Below are 17,030 nucleotides of genomic sequence, written 5' to 3' on the forward strand. Positions count from 1 at the left end.
TGCCGTGCCGTGCCGTGCCGTGCCGTGCTCCAAGCCCGGCACGCCCCGCTCGTTCCGCCGTGCCCCCTAAGCGCGCGCGGGCTGGAAGGCATCACGTGACCACTCCGAGGCCGCGCGGTGGGGTGGGGGGGCCGTTGTCACGTGGCCCCGCAGTGGTGGGGGCGGGACTCATTTCAGCGGAGAAGGTGTGGCCAATACCGTGACCTTCCGCGCGGGTGAGGAGGCGGGGCCTGTGACGTAGTTCCGCATCCGCCTGGGCGTCGGGGTGGCGGTGGTGCTGCGGGCCGCCGCCTCCTGCCTCGCTCCTGGCCTGCGCTGCACCTCGCTCCTCCCGCTCAGGTACCCGCTGGCCCGGAACCCCGGTCTGCCGCTCGCCGGGCCCGTTAGACAGCGGGAGGGAGGGATGGAATTGGGGGAGGAAAGGGAGGCGGTTCCATCCTATACCGCCCCCGGGGGCCGCCGGGCCGCAGCTGCTCTTCCCGTTTCAAACCCCCAGGAGAGGCGGGTGGGGGGTGCCGCCGCCTTTCTCAGCCCCGGTGAGCTGCAGAGCGGTGGTAGTGGGAGTCGCTGGTCTTGCGGGAGTGGCAGAAGCCAGCCTCCCTCTGTCGGGAGACCCGCAGCCTGGGGAGGGCGGATCGCTTCGGGGTGCCGGTGGCGGCCTAATGGCTGCGGCCGTTTTCCGTTACGTGGGGCTGTCTTTGCTGATGACTACAGCAGAAGGGCAGAAGGGGTTCGTTTGTGGCGATCCTATTCTACTCTGTGTATCGGGGGTAGCTGCTGTGTCTTGACGGGATAAAATATTTTGCTGGCTTCTGTTTATGCTAAATGGTCGTAATCTATAGATGAATATATAAATGAATGTGGATCTCATAGAAGCCAGTATTTAACTCTGAGGTTCTTCACGGTAAAATGTCAAAATTTCACAGTTCACGGGAAGTTAATTTTATCAGATGTCAGTTTCCTTAAGGTAGCTGACTTGCTGGGAAAGCTAGCACTGTGTAGTATCAAATAGCAAATCGCTTGGAGAGAAAACTACTTACCTGACAGGTTTCATGTATGAAACAAAACTTGTTTCTGGGTGAATTTCACGGAAAACTGTTAATTTGATGCTGCTGAACTTTATTGTCAGTGGATGACAGAACACACGTAGCTAGGTTAATGGGTAGACAGTACAATCTTAAAGGGTTTTTTCCACCCCAAACAATACTATGAATAAATTGCTCATTTTTTAAAAAATAAAACTGACACACCCTGAAGCTGCCCGCCCCAGCATCTGTGGAGACTAGCAGCTGGTATAGAAACTTGTGGTAGATGTCAAGCTAGTCCTAGAAAAAGCATTTTTCATATGCTTAAAACTTGAGTTCATTCAAGTACATTTTAACAGTGCCAAGTCAAGACGTGGAGGATGCCAGCTGTGTGCAGTGAGATTGTACCCTGAAAAGCAGTTATCCTTGTAAAGAGCCTCTGCTAAGGAGCAGGAAGGTGTGTGGTTTTGTCTGCCTGGTCTTGTCCAATTGAGGCTACAAATGGAGTATGACACACAGTATTTATGTTTTTATTGGTGGGGGAATGTGACACACGAAAACCCCTCCAGTGAGGGCGTCACTAACACTCAGGGTCAGTATGTTCATTTTGTCCAAAACAAATAAAAGTAGTTAACCTGTTACTTCTTGAGTATATACCTTTGGTATGAGGGAAACACACATGTTGTTTAAATAGCTTTTTACAGCTAGTTCAGGAAGACTTCTGAAGGATTGATAACAGGAAGCTGAAGCTGTAAATGAGAAACAAAGCACATTTTAAACACGAGGCTAACATGATAGGAATGGACTCCATATCTGTCTCTGAAAGTTTAGAGGCAACTGTGGTAGCTGCCAGACTAACATCCCCTGCAAGATTCACAGGGAAGAATGCTTTGGACAGGAGTAATCTTTGGCAGTGGAGAGTCACTGCTCTCCACTGGGTTTGTGTCACAGCTGGCACACTAACAAGCCACCTCGGAAGTGATAAATGTCTTCTGGGTTTGGAACCATCTGCTTGTGAGCTGATGATCATCTGAAGTGATTAGATCCGGTCTTGGTGGGGAGGCAGCTGTGAAACAATGGCCTGTCATGGGTGGAAATGTGGAATAGATTACAGTTCCTTTTGACTTTATATCTTACAAGTCTTCCAAAGTGCTAAGGCCTCTATTTGGAAGAATTATCTGGTAGTTGATGATTTGTAACAAATGGAACATTTTGATTATTGATCTGAAATAACTCTCTCCTGAAAAATCTGAATTCTGTCCTCTGTATCAGTCAGAACAGAGAGGGAAAGGTGCAGAGAGATCACCAAGTCTCATGTAGATCCTAATGATGTAACTGTTGGCTTTTCCCTTCAGTCATTTTACCAGTAGTCTTTATTCTCCCGATGAATAAATATCCATGCCAGGCAAAGTGATCGCGTGGTACAGCAGCGTAAAGGCATTAAAGATAGGGAAAGGCCAGCTATCAAATGTTGATGCTTAATGCCTGAAGGTGTAAGCTGCAGAAATTTGCATATTTTTGAAAACATTTAGAAGCTGTCAAAGATTTGGTCTCTCTTCCATTTTATCTGTGTAGCTATGTTGGGTAGTTACACTTATGTGGGCAGAAATCTTGTTGTAGATGAGGTTATGCTGGTAAGTATTAGTCATGTTACAGTGACAAAAGAGCCTCTTTGCTGATCGAGCCATGCCACCCAGTGGAAATGCAGCAGAGCCTGTTGCATCTAGGAGGCAATTTTTCTGAATTTGAAAGATGATCATGGAGATAGGAACTAAATCTGGCACATCAAGTGTTTGGGAAGTGTCACACAAATCAAAAAACATGATGCTTAGTTTTGGATAGCTTCAGTAAAAGAAAGATGTGTTTTGGACAGCCCTTTCTAACAAGGGCCTCTAAGGACTGATGATGGATGAAAGGCAAGAGCATGGGAAAAGCTGCTACTATATCCATCAGTTCTGCTTGGGCTGGATGTGATCAGAGAGAATTTGAAGCTTTTTCAAACCACAGTGGAGCTGGTTTATGGTGGAAGCTGTTTAGTGGGATGGGTTTTGTATATCACACATGACACCATGCTTCCAGAAACAGGGTTTTCACAGATCCCTCTGAAAAATCACTGGTTGGTCTCATATGCTGTTGGTTGAGCTAGCTTGGCAGTGGCACGTCAGAAGAGTGCTTCCCAACCTTTCTCCATCTTCCACATGGAGCCCAGCTGGCTTACTTGTCACCTACCTGCTGTTAATTTTTAGGAGCAGCTGATGGGAGTCCAGGAGGGCTTGGACTGTGGTCTGAAGATTTGGCTTTGTGAGATTTTTGAGTAGGTGCAGTGAGGTCCTTCATGTTCTCTAATCCTTCTCCAGCATAAAGGCTGAGAGAAATTCTGCTCCAAGAGACCTTTTGGGTTTTTTTTGGGAAATGGTGCCCTGGCCAGCTGATGAGGAGCTGGCGTGGCCTGCAAAAGTGGGGGGGATGTTTCCAGGGGCGTTGGCCTTTGGAAAACAAAGGAAATCTTATCTTGCAGCCCAGTGGATGCAAGCAGGACTTCACTCTGATTACTGCCAGCTCTCTAGACTTTCTGCTCCCTGCCAAATCATTTAAACTCCTGAACCCTTCTACTCACTCTTTCTTCCTCCCAGCTCCAGGAAAGAATAATTAAATGTGGCAAGATGGATGTTTAGGACACAAATTGGCTTTTCTCTGCTCATAGCAATGCTTGTGCAATGCTCTTCTAGGAAAGCTTCAAGAGAAAATGGTCCATCTGTTAATTCTGCTGACAAAATCAAGGCACCATTCAGCACATCTTTCCAAACTCTTGAGCAATGGGTGACTTCAAAATGGAGCTACTGGGAGGTTTTCTGCCTGACAGTGTCTCCAAGTCCCAATTTGTGAGCATGTGGATGCCTTGGGCAATACTTTTACAGACTGTTATTTCTGAAAGGTTTTGTTTGAAATTCTTTACACTAATATTGAACAACTTGAGTGAAATGTAAATTCTAGATTAAAGTACAAATTAGTCCATATGTTGTCTGAATGTGTCTAACAGTAATTTCAGCTTCTTCTTTATTAGATGAAGGTGGCAGTACCCAGATTCGATCTATGTTTAAAGAACGTCCCTGAAGTAGGCCATCCTGTCTGTAAGAAGATCCTTGACATGCTTGGCATTCACTCAGTTATTCCAAATGTTGCCAACAAATGTTGCTCTAGTCTGCTTGCCAAAGGAAAAAAGCCACTAAGTCTCATTAGAAGCTATGCTTAACTATGCTTTTTTTAAAAATTCTTTTTCCATAACTCATGCAGCAGAATTCTTTCCTTAGTTTTCATGGCACAGTTGAAACTATCTGCTGACAAATATTGGGGGTATTTGTTGGTGTTTTGTCAGCAGGCCTGTTTATCTGTCTTTGTCCACTGCTTTGACTTGAATTTACTACTCTTTGTCACTTTTCTGACAGATCGTGGCATTTCCTTCTGAGTTCTCCTGCGGGTCTGTTTCCTTTCTCCCCTCCTTCTCTTGCAGCACATGTTCTCTCTTCTTCTGGGGGCTTTTGTCAATCTCTCTTTGATCTGGTTTTCAGTTGGTCTTACCTGATCTTTACTTCTGCCTAACGAAAGGGTGGCTCTCTTGGCCTGTTTTGGTCTTGCTCTTTGCTAACCTGTTGGGGTTTTTTCCTCATGAATACATTGAGATGTGCACTTGCCTAAACAGTTATTTTTAGATTTTTTTTCTATATTATTGATTTCTTACATTTTGTGGCTTATATTAAGTGGTTTCTGTGTCTGTATAGGTGAATTGAACTAAAGTGCAACTGAAGAGCACACACATCAACTTCTGGTTATGATTGAGCATGGCACATTAGATACTTTTTATTTTAATGAGCTCTCTTAGTATAAAAAAGATTTATTGAAGAGAAGTCAGGCTCTGTCTGATAGATGTCTCTCACTTTCCCAATGTAGTTGGCTTCTCAACTTAAAACCAGCAGTCATTGAGCTGAATTGATCTGGTACAAAGATTCAGGTATCTACTTGAAGGAACTTCTACTGTTCATAAGCTAATGTTGGAGCTGTAATGAACCTTTTTAGTCATGTGATTGTGCCCCAATTGCCACCAGGGTGCCAGCTTTGTAGATTGTGTATATCCTAAAAGCTTTATTTAAAATTTTAGGTACTTCTAAAATGTTTGTTTAAATTTTTAGGTACTTCCTAGAAGGCTTATTTAAATGATTAGGTGGAACTCAAGAAGTCCATTGTATTTTCACAGGTGTCTGGGTTGATCATTGTCATTACAAATAACTTGGGAAATGAGATGAGCAGTGAAGCCATCCAGGGAAGTAAGGATTAAGTAATCAAATGGCAGATATCATTCAACTTTGATAAATCTGATGTAATTCAGGGTAGATAAATGTAGAGCAGTGCCTATAATTTCATATATAAAATGATGAGCTGACCCTTAACACCAAGGAATGAAATATTGCCACAGAAGTGTCATTTCTGTAGTGATCAAAAAGCAGATGAAACATTAATAAGTATTAGGAAGGAAATAGAAGGCAAACCAGAAAATGATTAGGAAACTCTATAAATCAGTGGTTATCCCACATCTTGAATTCTGTGTGGTTCTTTCTTGTCAGTCATCTCAAAAGATACAAAAGAGTTGGAAAAGCCTCAAAGAGAGGCTGTGAGAATAATCAAAGCTGCTGCACAAGGGTCAGTGAAATAAGCTACAGCTCAGCCTGGGGAAGGAACAGCTGAAAGAAAATGGTGAAAATCTGTAGAGTAATGATCAGCATGGGCAGGGCAGATAAGAATAGACCTGCTGATTTCCTCAGCTGCAAGAATGATGGAGCAACAATTGAAACTAGTAAGATCCAGGTTTAGAACAAAAAAGAAGGTACCTTTTTGTGTAACAAATAGCAGGCCTGTGGAGTTCCTTGCCAATGGGTGTTGTAGAGGTAAGCAAGGAAACTAGATATGCTCGTGGAAGTTACTTGAAGTTTGTTATCCATAGAAACTACACACAACTTATGATTCCAAACTTGGAGAATTTCTTTAACTACTAGAGTGAGTGTCATCCCTATTTTTGCTCTGTCCTACTGCTCATTGTTGAAGATAAAATGGGCTGTTGACCTAAATGGCCTCTTGCTCTGTCCTAAGAGTAGGAAAAAGGTGTAGGTAGTACTAAACTTGCAGCACAACTTCAGAGAAGACAGTAGATGCTCATTATTTGCATTGTGTGATTTATCTAATGGAGCTAATAAGCCTATTTGCCACAGGCTACCTGTACAAAACTCCTGCCTCTGAGACCAGTCTCTGTGTTAAGTCCTCATCAACATGAAAAACAAGCAGTATTTTATTGTGGGGGTCATCTTCATGGTAGTATTTGTACTCTTGACTTCTGTTTTGCATTTTTGTTTCTTTCCATCTCCTAAACTCTCCTTTAAAACTTTCTGTCTGCACTGGGGCATGTTCACCTATTTCACCTGCTCTTGGTTATCTTTTTAACATCTCTTCACCTCTAGTCAGTATTTTCTTGTCAGTTAAAATGAATAAAATTTCAGCTGCCCCTTTTTCTGTGGCTATTGAAGATGGACAAAGCCAGTCAGCCTTCACTGTGGTGAAGCTCTGGAAAGCTCCAAGTGAAAAGATAACACATGACTTCTTGGTCCCTACAGTCATTGCTTCTTGGAAGTGTTGGGAAGTTAGAAGTCGGGTACTTGTTAATGACATCATTGCCATGTCTGTGTTAAAAGTCATTGAGTGTAAGAGCATCCACTACCTGTAGTGTGTTCTGAAAGAGCTGGGGATGAACTATTAGCAAATGACACTTTTATTTCTGACAATAAGATCTGCATAGGGATGTAATCATGTTTTGGTTCAGGTGCATTAACTTCACCTGCAAGTAGCCTGGTGTACCTTAGAGTCCCAGTTTAGAAAAGACTTGGAGTGCTTGTCAGGCATCACTGTATCAATATTTGAAGTATTTTTTCTTGGTGTAATATGACCCATTTACATGATGTGTGAGTCCTGCCTGAGGTGAGACAGGTAGAGGCTGAAGACTTTGGTTTTTCTGAGAACTTTTTCCAAGAGGAAAGTATTTGGGCAGCACGTGTCTGTCCCGGGCCAGTCATTAAAACAAAGCCGCTGCTAAGAGGTGCTGCCAGTTCAACACTTGGCGTGGTTTGATGAGACAGGTGTCGAATTTGTCTCCTGAACTCTTGATTGAAATACTTTTATTACTTTCAACAAATTTCACTTTATCTTACCTTACTTTTCAGCAAAATGTCTGGAACTGATGATTTTTCGGTAAGTAACAGTTTTTCTTTCCTGAAGATCAGCCAGTTGTTACTTCATTCTAAAAGCTGACATACTTTTCCAAGAAGAAGGGGAGTTCACAGCTGAGAGGCCATTTCCTCTGTATTGCAGTCGTGGTGTTTTCCTTTTGGGTAGAGGTAACAGCCTGTGGATTAAACACAGGAAGCTTCCAGGTGCTTTATGGGTTCTCTTCTGCTGTGATAGTAACAAAGGAGTTGTGCTGTAGTAGTGCCAGAGTAGCCATAATGGAAATCTATGAAAACCTTCCTGGATTTGCGATGAAATTGCTTATTGCTATGTGTGGCAGGTTGCCTTTTATCTTTGGCTTTCTAAATGTGGCGTGTCAGAATGCCTCGTCTTGCCTTAGTGATAGGAGCTGCACAAAAATGAATGTAATCATCTCTGTGCAGCAGCAAAGAGCTCTTCCTCCTCCCATTTTGGCAGCTGAAACGTAGAACACGTAGTGGGTGAATATCTGCAGCGAGTAAGGGCAGTAGCGTTTTACATCCTCACTGCTGCTTTATCTTTTAGTTGGCAGATGCTTTACCAGATCAGTCGCCTGCTAAAACCTCCAAAGTGAGCAGTACAAAACCCGGTCAGCAGCCTGGTCAGCCACCGCAGGGTTGGCCAGCTTCAAACCCGTGGAACAACCCAAGCGCTCCCCCTACGGCACCCGCCGGACTGCCACCAAATACGTCCGCTTCCAGCGTGCCATTCGGACCTCCTCCAACAGGAATGTATCCTTCAATGCCCCCTGGACCGCCTGCTCCATTTCCTCCTCCTCCTACTGGACCCTCTTGCCCTCCTCCTGGTGGTCCATATCCACCCCCAACTGTGCCAGGTCCTGTCCCACCAGGGCAATATCCTCCACCAAATATGCCCTTTCCAGAGCTTCCAAGACCTTACGGTGGTCCAACAGAGCCAGCTGCGCCTCCTGCTCCTGTTGGGCCATGGGGATCCATGCCCTCTGGAGCATGGGGACCAACAATGGGAGGGCAGTATCCTGCACCTAGCATGCCATATCCACCCCCAGGGCCATACTCTGCTCCTACCCAGACTCCAGGGGCTGCGCCAACAGTACCATGGGGTACAGTTCCACCCGGAACATGGGGACCTTCACCGCCAGGTCCATTTCCTCCACCCACAGGATCATATCCAGCTCCAGGACTATATCCAACACCCCCTAATCCTTTTCAAGTGCCATCTGGTCCTGCTGGTGCTCCATCAATGCCTGGTGGTCCCCATGTGAGTATCTGATTTTGGTTTTGAATGACTCTAAAATGTAATACTTCCAGGTGTGGTTGTTCAGTAAGATCTAGTAGGGCAGGTAAGGAGCTTCAGCACATCTGTCTTTTGTTCTGCAGTCAGTGGAATGAACATCAGCCAGCTTCTTCTGAAATGCTTAATTAAATACACTAAGGTGGTGAAATTCTATCAAGTGTGACACAATACACTAAGTCATCTTCCACTACTTGGAAAGCCTTCTCTACAAGGCAAAGAAGGGGAGAAAAGTCTTGTAATAATTCCTGAAAAAGAACAGAGAGGTTGCTTCTAGGGTACAGAGCGGGAGGGAGCAACACGGGATAAGGATGAGTTTGTTTTTAATTGAGAGTTCTTGTGACTGAATGAACTGCTTTGACAAAACCTGCATTGACCCTGCATTATTATCTCTTGCAGCCTTATCGTTGAACACATTCTGGGCAGCAAAATACTGTAGCTTTCCACCTTCATCCACTACTTACAGAGATTTTTACAGTTTTTGTTTCAGTAACGTTGGGGCTATGAAGAATTCTTGCCTCTTGTATGTGCATTTGAGGTATGAAGGAGCAGTTTGCATAAATTTACCGTGCTCATACGCTGGCATAATTGTTCGGTTTACTAAAATGAATTACGAAGAGCAGAAATCAAACTAACGTCTGTGGCTCCTATTGTTGGCAAGTATTCCTTGGAAAAAAGAGGAGCTGCCAAGTAAGGATGATAAAGAAGCAGGCCCAAGGACTTAATAATGTTAATTCTTCAATTTCCATGAATGCTTTAAGTCTTTGTTGCCAGACGTGTGCTGGTCACTGAATGGATGGATAGTCATATTTTGTCTATTTTCAGGTTATTCTAAAATGCCAATAAAAAGTGTTTCGAGATCTTTTTTTTGTCAATAGATCTAATTTTTTGAACGTGCTACAGTAATTTCAAACTAAAGAGACAGAGGATGTGAACTTGAAGGTTTTCTCAGCATTTTGTATATACTCAAACAATCGCTCAGTCTGGGACTGCGGAGGAGAAGACGCGCGTTGGAAACACTCGGTCTGACTCGTCGGCACACTGTTCGTGTTCACAAACAGGCATTTATGTGCAAATTAAATAACCTGGATGTGCAGCTAACTTTGAATCAACAAATGTGAGTTTTATGCATGCAAATGAGGACATCATTTTGCCAGTTCTCATTCTGTGGTGGTTGGAAGTTTGGCTTGGTCTGTGTAAAGAGAAACTGATCCCCATTTAGGTAAGGTACTTCCCTATTTCTAACCTGGGTTCTAGTCCTTTAAAATTTGACTTTGCTGCTGGGTTGTGTAAACCCAGCAGACTTTTTAGAGTCCCTGGAAACTGAACTTGAGCTTAAAAGATCAAAAAATCCCAACCTGACAACTCCTTTCCCAGCAGTTTAGTTCTGTCAGCTACAAAGATCCTTACTGCCACGGTTGAGAATGAGGAGGTCTCATTGGGTCTCTGCTGGATGTTGTGATAGGAGAAGTCCTCTGTTCTCAGCCAGGTGTCTGCATACCTCACTGAGTAAGTGTATCTGGGGAGTAATGAATGTCTGGAAGTCTGTGCGCTGCTGTGTAGCTGTCCCTCCTCCTTGGAGGCACGCAGTAAGTTTTCATATTCTTGCCATATCTGTGCAAAGAGCATGCAAGGGGTTTGCTGCAATGCTAATTTAGCATTACCAAGACACACAGCCATGTGTCAGTGAGGAGTTCTGGCACTCTTTGTGGTACTTCATAGCCTAGACTTAGACCACAGTTTCTTTCATCCCCAGCTGGGGATATCCTAACTTAGCTTCTGTAAGTAGAATTAGGAACAAGTTTTGCTTAACATGGTAGCTCATTAGGGGAGTCTTTGTATCACGGAACTGTGAAAGTGAATTAACTCTCTTCCAGTACCTTGTCGTGACTTCCTGCATGCATGTGATGGACTTCTTCAAAACGAACAGGGTGACCTGGAGATGATGCTTGGTAGAAGTCTTAGCCTTTATGGCAAAGTCCTGCAGTGTTCTTGCAGGAGAAACCAATCAGCTAGGCTGTGGCTGTTTTTAATGTAATGTCATGAAAGCTCATAGCAAAGGTATGTGTAGTTTTTGTCTTAGAAAGACAATACTGGAGCTGAACAAAAATATTTAACATCTCAGCTTACAACCAGCATCTGTAACCCTAGAAGGAGGAACCTGAAGTGCATGTCTTCACTAACCTTAAACGAGCCCCAATTGCCCCCCGCCCCAACAGACTTGGCTTAGATCTTGGCAAGACTAATTAACACAAGAGAACATTGACTTACATTTGCTCAAGTGCTTTTTTGATACCTGCAGCCTTAGATTCTAAATCAGTGTAATGAAAAAAAAAAACCCCAACCCCACTCATTGCAAATGAATGGATCGTGCAGCAGCAGCAGCACTCCGGTTTGGAATTGCACTGGTCAGGTGTCTTTGCAGGGAACAGGGAGAGGTAGGAAAAGATAAAGCAAACCTGGTAAGTGATGGTTTTTTGGAGAGGGGATTTGTAAAAGTAACTAGACTTCTAGGTTCTTCCTGAAATAGGCAGGATTTATTACTGGAACATTTAGGCTAAAATTCAGTATATATGGGATGTTTTTTCAATGTATATTCGTATTTCTTGAGGTCATGGAAACTGTTTCATAACCCCTTTGTTTTTGTGAGCAGAGTTCTTTGCCTAGCAGTGAAAAGGGTATATACCTGTTAATCTATTGTGTAAAAAATAAAAAAAAAGAAATAAAAAAAAGGAATAAAAAATAAAACCGGAACTCCAGTTGTCACTATATACTGTGTAGTAACTTTATCACATGTTATGTCAAGTGTGAGCAACTTCTGGCCTGACGCTTTTGCAATGGAATTTGTACATTTCTATGCATCGTTTTGAGTTCGACTGCTGAGAAGTTCGTTTTTGACTTGTGCTTCGAGATCGACATACCGCCTTTGTTTACAATATGGAAATACAAGCAATCACATCTTTAAAAGTAGAGATTATCACCTGCTGCTGTATTTTTCTTTAGATGATGAAACAAAATATTTGCTGTATGATAGTGAGAAGCTATAAATACAGGATTTGATATTTTTTTGAAAATGCTGTCACTTTTGTATCAGATTAGACATTAAACGTATTTTCAAGACTGTCGTCTTCACTGTTTTTCAATGACTGCTTTTGACATGCTCTGTGTAGACTTTTTGCCTTGAATGAATAGTGGAAAAAAAATAGGACATCCTTGATTTGCAAAGACTGAATATAAAATCAGAATGACTTGACTGCTGTGAGTGTTTTTCCTCTTCCTTTTGTGAGCTTTGCAGCCTCTGTGCGTAAGGCGTATTAAACGCGGATGTGACCGTTGCTCTGTCGTAGCCTGTCGGCCTCGCCTTCTGCCTCCTCACAAACAGCTTTGGTAATTAAGAGAGAAAACACCTGATCTTGCTGCTTCTAGACAAGGAATATGGCTTGTTTTTTTTTTTAACGTGTGGAGAGTGTGATGTGTGGGGTTTTTTTCCTGGCTCTGAACAATTTCTGTGCTAGATTGGCATGTGGCTGTGGTAAGTGACCCACAAACCAATGTTTTTATGCACTTGTCATGGGTTTGATGGGTTAGGGTGGGTAATAGTGTTATTACTGGACTAGATGACCTTTAAAGGTCCCTCTAGGGCTTGGGAGTGGCCTGAACAGCGAAGTTTGGGCATCACTCATCACTGCATTTACATTCTTCCTGTATAGTGGCTTGCAGAATGGTTCACAATAAGCTGGCCAATGCTGCCACCTTTGTCCATGTCTTCAGCCTTTCAGGAAGGTAAAAGTGGCAGCAGTAAGTAAAGAGAGGAGACAACAATGTTTATCCCCTCTGAGACTTGGAACACAAGCTCTTAGACTACATACTGAATGTGATCCTTATATCTGTTAACAGAACAGTGTGTGGCCAAGGCTTTATCTTAACATCTTAATCTGTGAGACAGTCTGCTCCTGTAGATGCCTCAAATGATTCTCTCACAGCTCTTCTGCTTTGGTAGAGGTGAGGACATGGGTGTGCTGATCCAATTGTGTTGACTGCGGACTGCCCTGCAGACACAAACAACTTCAATAGCATTTTTTGGGGGAGATGTGACAAGTGGTGCTTAGCTACGCAATTCTTAGGGAAATAGCCAGTTTGAAAAACTGTTCCAGGGACCTTGCAAAGCGGTGAGTACGTGCATGGTTAGATCCACCATGCAGCGTGGGTTTAGTTCTGGTGTGTTGCTGTCCGGGCAGATGCCTGAACTCTATCCAGGCAAGTTCAGACCCATTTCTGAGTGCAGGCATTGATCCCTGACCAGCTTGTTTGACACTGCCTCCATAGTCCAGAGGGTGGGATGTTAGGAAAGTTGTCTTCAGCCACTGAGTAGCAGGAGCCCTTGGGCACCTAAGGAAAGACAAAACTTCCCATACATTAAGTGGTTTGGGCTTCAAGGGACCTTTAAAAGTCATCTTAGTCCCATCTACCTGCAGTCAGCAGGGACATCTTTAGCTAGAGCAGGTTGCTTAGAGCCTCACACAACCTGACCTGGGAGGGCATCTACTACCTCACTGGCAACCTGGGCCACTGTTTCACCACCCTCACTGTAAAAAAAATAATTCTAGTTTAAATCTTTCCTCTTTAAAGCCATCACCCTTTTCCTGTCAAAACAGGCTCTGCTAACAAGATTGTCCTCACCTTTCAAGTACTGAAAGGCTGGAACCTTCTCCAGGCTGAACAACCTCGACTCTCTCAGCCTGCCCTCACAGCAGTGGGGTTTTAGTCTCTTCAGCACCTACTCCAACAGGTCTCTCCTCTGCTGAGGACTGCAGAGATGGACCCAGCAATGCAGGTGGGGTCTCAGCAGAAGGGAGCTGCCCACACTGCTGGGGATCAGCCCAGGACACAGCTGGGTCTGGGCTGTGAGTGCATTTCATGTCCAGCTTTTCACTCAACAGCACCCCCAAGTCTTTTCTTGCAGTAGTGGCTTTCCCATTTCTGAAGGACAAAATTCCAGCCATTCAAATGCTGTTCCAGGCCCTTCAAGCAGCTGCTATTCACCAGGCAGGTGAGAGATCCCTGTGTTAACTCATCTGGCAAACCCATAAATGCAAGTTTTAAGCTTTTAATCTAGAAGCAGGATTAACTGTCAGTGCATTGCACATGGTAGTGTGGTTACCCCTGAGATGTCTGGAGAAAGATCTCGGGTGGACTTGGGTCCGGATGCACTCTGTGGGTGGATGTTGGTATCTGTGACGTTGGGAGTGGTGAGCTCTGCACTGGCTGGCTGGGCTCCACCCAGCGTCACTGATACCTGGGGGTGTGCCAGCTGTGCACGGGCAGGGGTGGCACTCCTTCAGGTTATGGTCTGAGGAGGGATAATGGCTAGATAGACATGGTGTTTGTATGCCTCCCTTGGTATTGACCTGGCTTGCCAAATACATTTTCAAAGCAGTTGTAATAGAAGGATCACAGAATGGTAGGTATGGGAAGGACCTCTGGAGATCATCTAGTCCAATTTCCCTGCTAAAGCAGGGTCACCCACAGGAGGTTGTAGAGAATCACAATGTCCAGGTGGGTTTGGAACCTCTCCAAAGGAGACTCCACATTCTCTCTGGGCAGTTATAACTTCTCCTCTGCCATCACAATTCAGGGGAACTTGAGTTCATGTGGTTCACAAACATGCAGACACCCAGTAAGCTGATAACAGCAAAGGAAAATGCTCAATTTTTGGCCACTCTTGCCTGTGGAATCTCTCAGGTGAGTGGGAAATACCCTGTTAAAAGCTGTGTGCACCAGGGCAGTCTGCTGCTGAAAGCCAGTACTTCTGCACAGAGATCTGCTGGTCGACCAGGTTGAACCATTTGATGATGATCGGTTTAGAAATGGAGGCAGGGAGACTTTGTATCCTCTGTGCACTTGTGATAAAGTTAAGTAGTCACAAGTTACACCTAGATTAGTAAAAGGGATAGTCAGTGTAATAGTAGAAGTATCTCAGCTCTGTTATATCACTTTCCAAAGGGGTTCCCTCCCTGTTAAATGAGAGATGAAGAGATAAACCAGCAGTACCTGTGCTCCTGTCTATTCCATCTTTCTCAGCACACTCAGCAGGGAAGGGCCATGCTGAGAAGTCAGCTGGAATGCCTTTGGGTTAAATTTCAGGTCCTAGTTCTGTTGTCTGCACAAGATCTTACCTGCTCTTCCAGATCCCTGTAGTGATTAGGGGAGGGAATGCTTGTAACACTTAACCCTTAAACTCTTGCATCAAGCTATGCCATCAATCACCAGATTTGTTCTGCTTGGCAGTAATGATAGTTTAATTTCCATCTCCTTATCTCTTCCGCCTCTGCCACCACCCCAGTTGTCTTTAAACCAGAGGACTTCTCTGGTTTAACCCTGTGTACATCCCACTAAGTGTTCTGCTGAATGAAGCAGAGCCAAAAGCTGTCACTGCTGCAGAGACTGTGGCCTTGGTGAGGAGACACTTGTTTTAGGCTGTTTATTAGTGGAGGGAAACTCATCCAAAAGAGGAGCTGGAGCACGCAGCCATTCATAAGAATGTCATGCTCTGCAGAGGAACTAATTTCTCTGAGCTAGAGAGGGATGAGCTATTTAAATTGCTAACAGTTGGATCTTGGGAGAAGGCTGGGTAGAAGTCAGGTACCCTGCTTGGGCCTTATCCTGTTGCTGTCTGGTTCTGAGTGATGTTGAGGCTGGAGCTGGCATCCTCAGTGTGAAATGTGGGCAGTTCTTTCCAGTGCAGAGGAAAATTTCCTGCTGGTGGTGGAGCTCGTGTCCTAAAGCAAACACCAGGTCACATTACTGCAAAACTGATGGTGGCATGAGAATAAGCATGAGTTGGATCAGGAAAAAGGAGAAACGTTTTCACTAGGTGGTGGAGTCACCATCGCTGGAGGTGTTTAGGAAGAGACTGGGTGGGGCGCTTGGTACCATGGCTTAGCTGCCTAGACAGTGTTGGGTGATAGGTTGGACTTGATGATCTCAAAGGTCTTTTCCAACCTGGCTAATTCTATTCTATTCACTGTGAGGACAGTCACACATTGGAGCTGTGCAGTGTCTGTCCTTGGTGGTTTTGCAGGCAAATCTGGACAAAACCCTGAGCAGCCCTGAGCTGATCTCAGAGCTGGCTCTACTCTGAGTGGGGATTAGGAACCATGTGATGTCCCTTGCACCTGACTCTTGAGACAGTCACATTGTATCATGTCTGGTTGAAAACAAACACGGATTTTATCCATTCTTGAAACAAATCCAGAAAGAAACAAACAAATGACTTGCAGCTTTCATTCAGGCTTCTTGGGCTTACTCTGGTTAATTAACGCAGCGCTGTTTTGGGGTAGATCTGTGGCTTCTGGTGGAAGCTCAGCATGTGCTAACAGGGAGTGAGCTGGCAGGGCTCTCCATTTTACTAAGCTGGTAAAGGATAATGAAAAATGATGTGTGCTATGGTGCCTTTTCACCAGAATGTGCTTACTCTGCATGATGTGGAAAGCTCTGCATAGTGCTTTGTAGGACAGAAAGTCTTCAAAGGGGGCTTCAATCCTGTGCTTTCTAATTTGCCTCAAATCCCTTCAGTTGCAGGGCAACATCCTCCAGCACAGAGAAGGTGGCAGAACATCCAGTTGTTGAGTTAGATGCAGGAAGAATTCATGCTTTAATATCCTGCTGCTTGTTCTCAGTCTGCATTGGATGGTGGGAAGCTGGAGCCGGTTGGTGCTTCTTGAGGAGATGATATCAGAGCTGTTGTTTTTAATGCTTTTTAATACAGGCGCTTCAGAGTCTCAGCAGTTTCCACTTCACTCTTTCACGTTTGCATTTCAACCTTGATGCTGTCCTTGTTTTCCTGCTCGGAAAGCTGAACGTGAACACCACCACATAACCTGGAACATGGGGGAATGTCCTCAGTTTGCACCAGAGGAGGCTTAGGTTGGACATTAGGAAAAAAATTCTTCACCAAAAGGTTTGTCAAGCCCTGGAAGAGGCTGTCCAGGGCAGTGGGGAAGTCAGCCTCCCTCATGGCTGAGTGGTGAAGGAGATGAAACAACAATCCATTGTGCTGTGCACGGATGGGTTAAAACCCCACCCTTGTCGAGTCTCCAGGGACTCACAATCCTGGAAGATGCTTTCTGGACGTGAGCAAAGCCTTTGACACTGTCCCACACAACATCCTGGTCTCCAAGCTGGTGCAGTATGGGTTTGATGGATGGACCATTCAGTGAGTAAAGAACTGGCTTGAGGGCTGCACCCAAAGGGTGGCTGTCAATGAGTCCATGTCCAAGTGGAGGCCAGTGACAAGAGGAGTCCCTCAGGGATCAGTACTGGGACCAGTGGCATTGAGCACACCCTCAGCAAGTTTGCTGACAGACATGTTGGAGGGAAGGGAGGTCATCCAGAGGGACCTTGACAGGCTGGAGAGGTGGCCCTGTG

The 17,030-nt window shown here is 44.7% G+C and overlaps 1 protein-coding gene across 1 annotated transcript; it reads left to right on the plus strand.

The window, feature by feature from the left end:
• Nucleotides 1–232: 232 nt before the first annotated feature.
• MAPK1IP1L (mitogen-activated protein kinase 1 interacting protein 1 like) lies at nucleotides 233–11,323 on the plus strand. Its single transcript, XM_054161669.1, has 4 exons — nucleotides 233–339; nucleotides 7,289–7,316; nucleotides 7,857–8,570; nucleotides 9,003–11,323. Exons 2-4 carry the CDS (start codon nucleotides 7,293–7,295, stop codon nucleotides 9,012–9,014), a joined length of 750 nt encoding a protein of 249 aa, XP_054017644.1. The 5' UTR covers nucleotides 233–339; nucleotides 7,289–7,292; the 3' UTR covers nucleotides 9,015–11,323.
• The last annotated feature ends 5,707 nt before the right edge of the window (nucleotides 11,324–17,030 follow it).

Source organism: Dryobates pubescens, chromosome 5, assembly GCF_014839835.1.
Source record: "Dryobates pubescens isolate bDryPub1 chromosome 5, bDryPub1.pri, whole genome shotgun sequence".
Lineage (NCBI taxonomy): Eukaryota > Metazoa > Chordata > Aves > Piciformes > Picidae > Dryobates > Dryobates pubescens.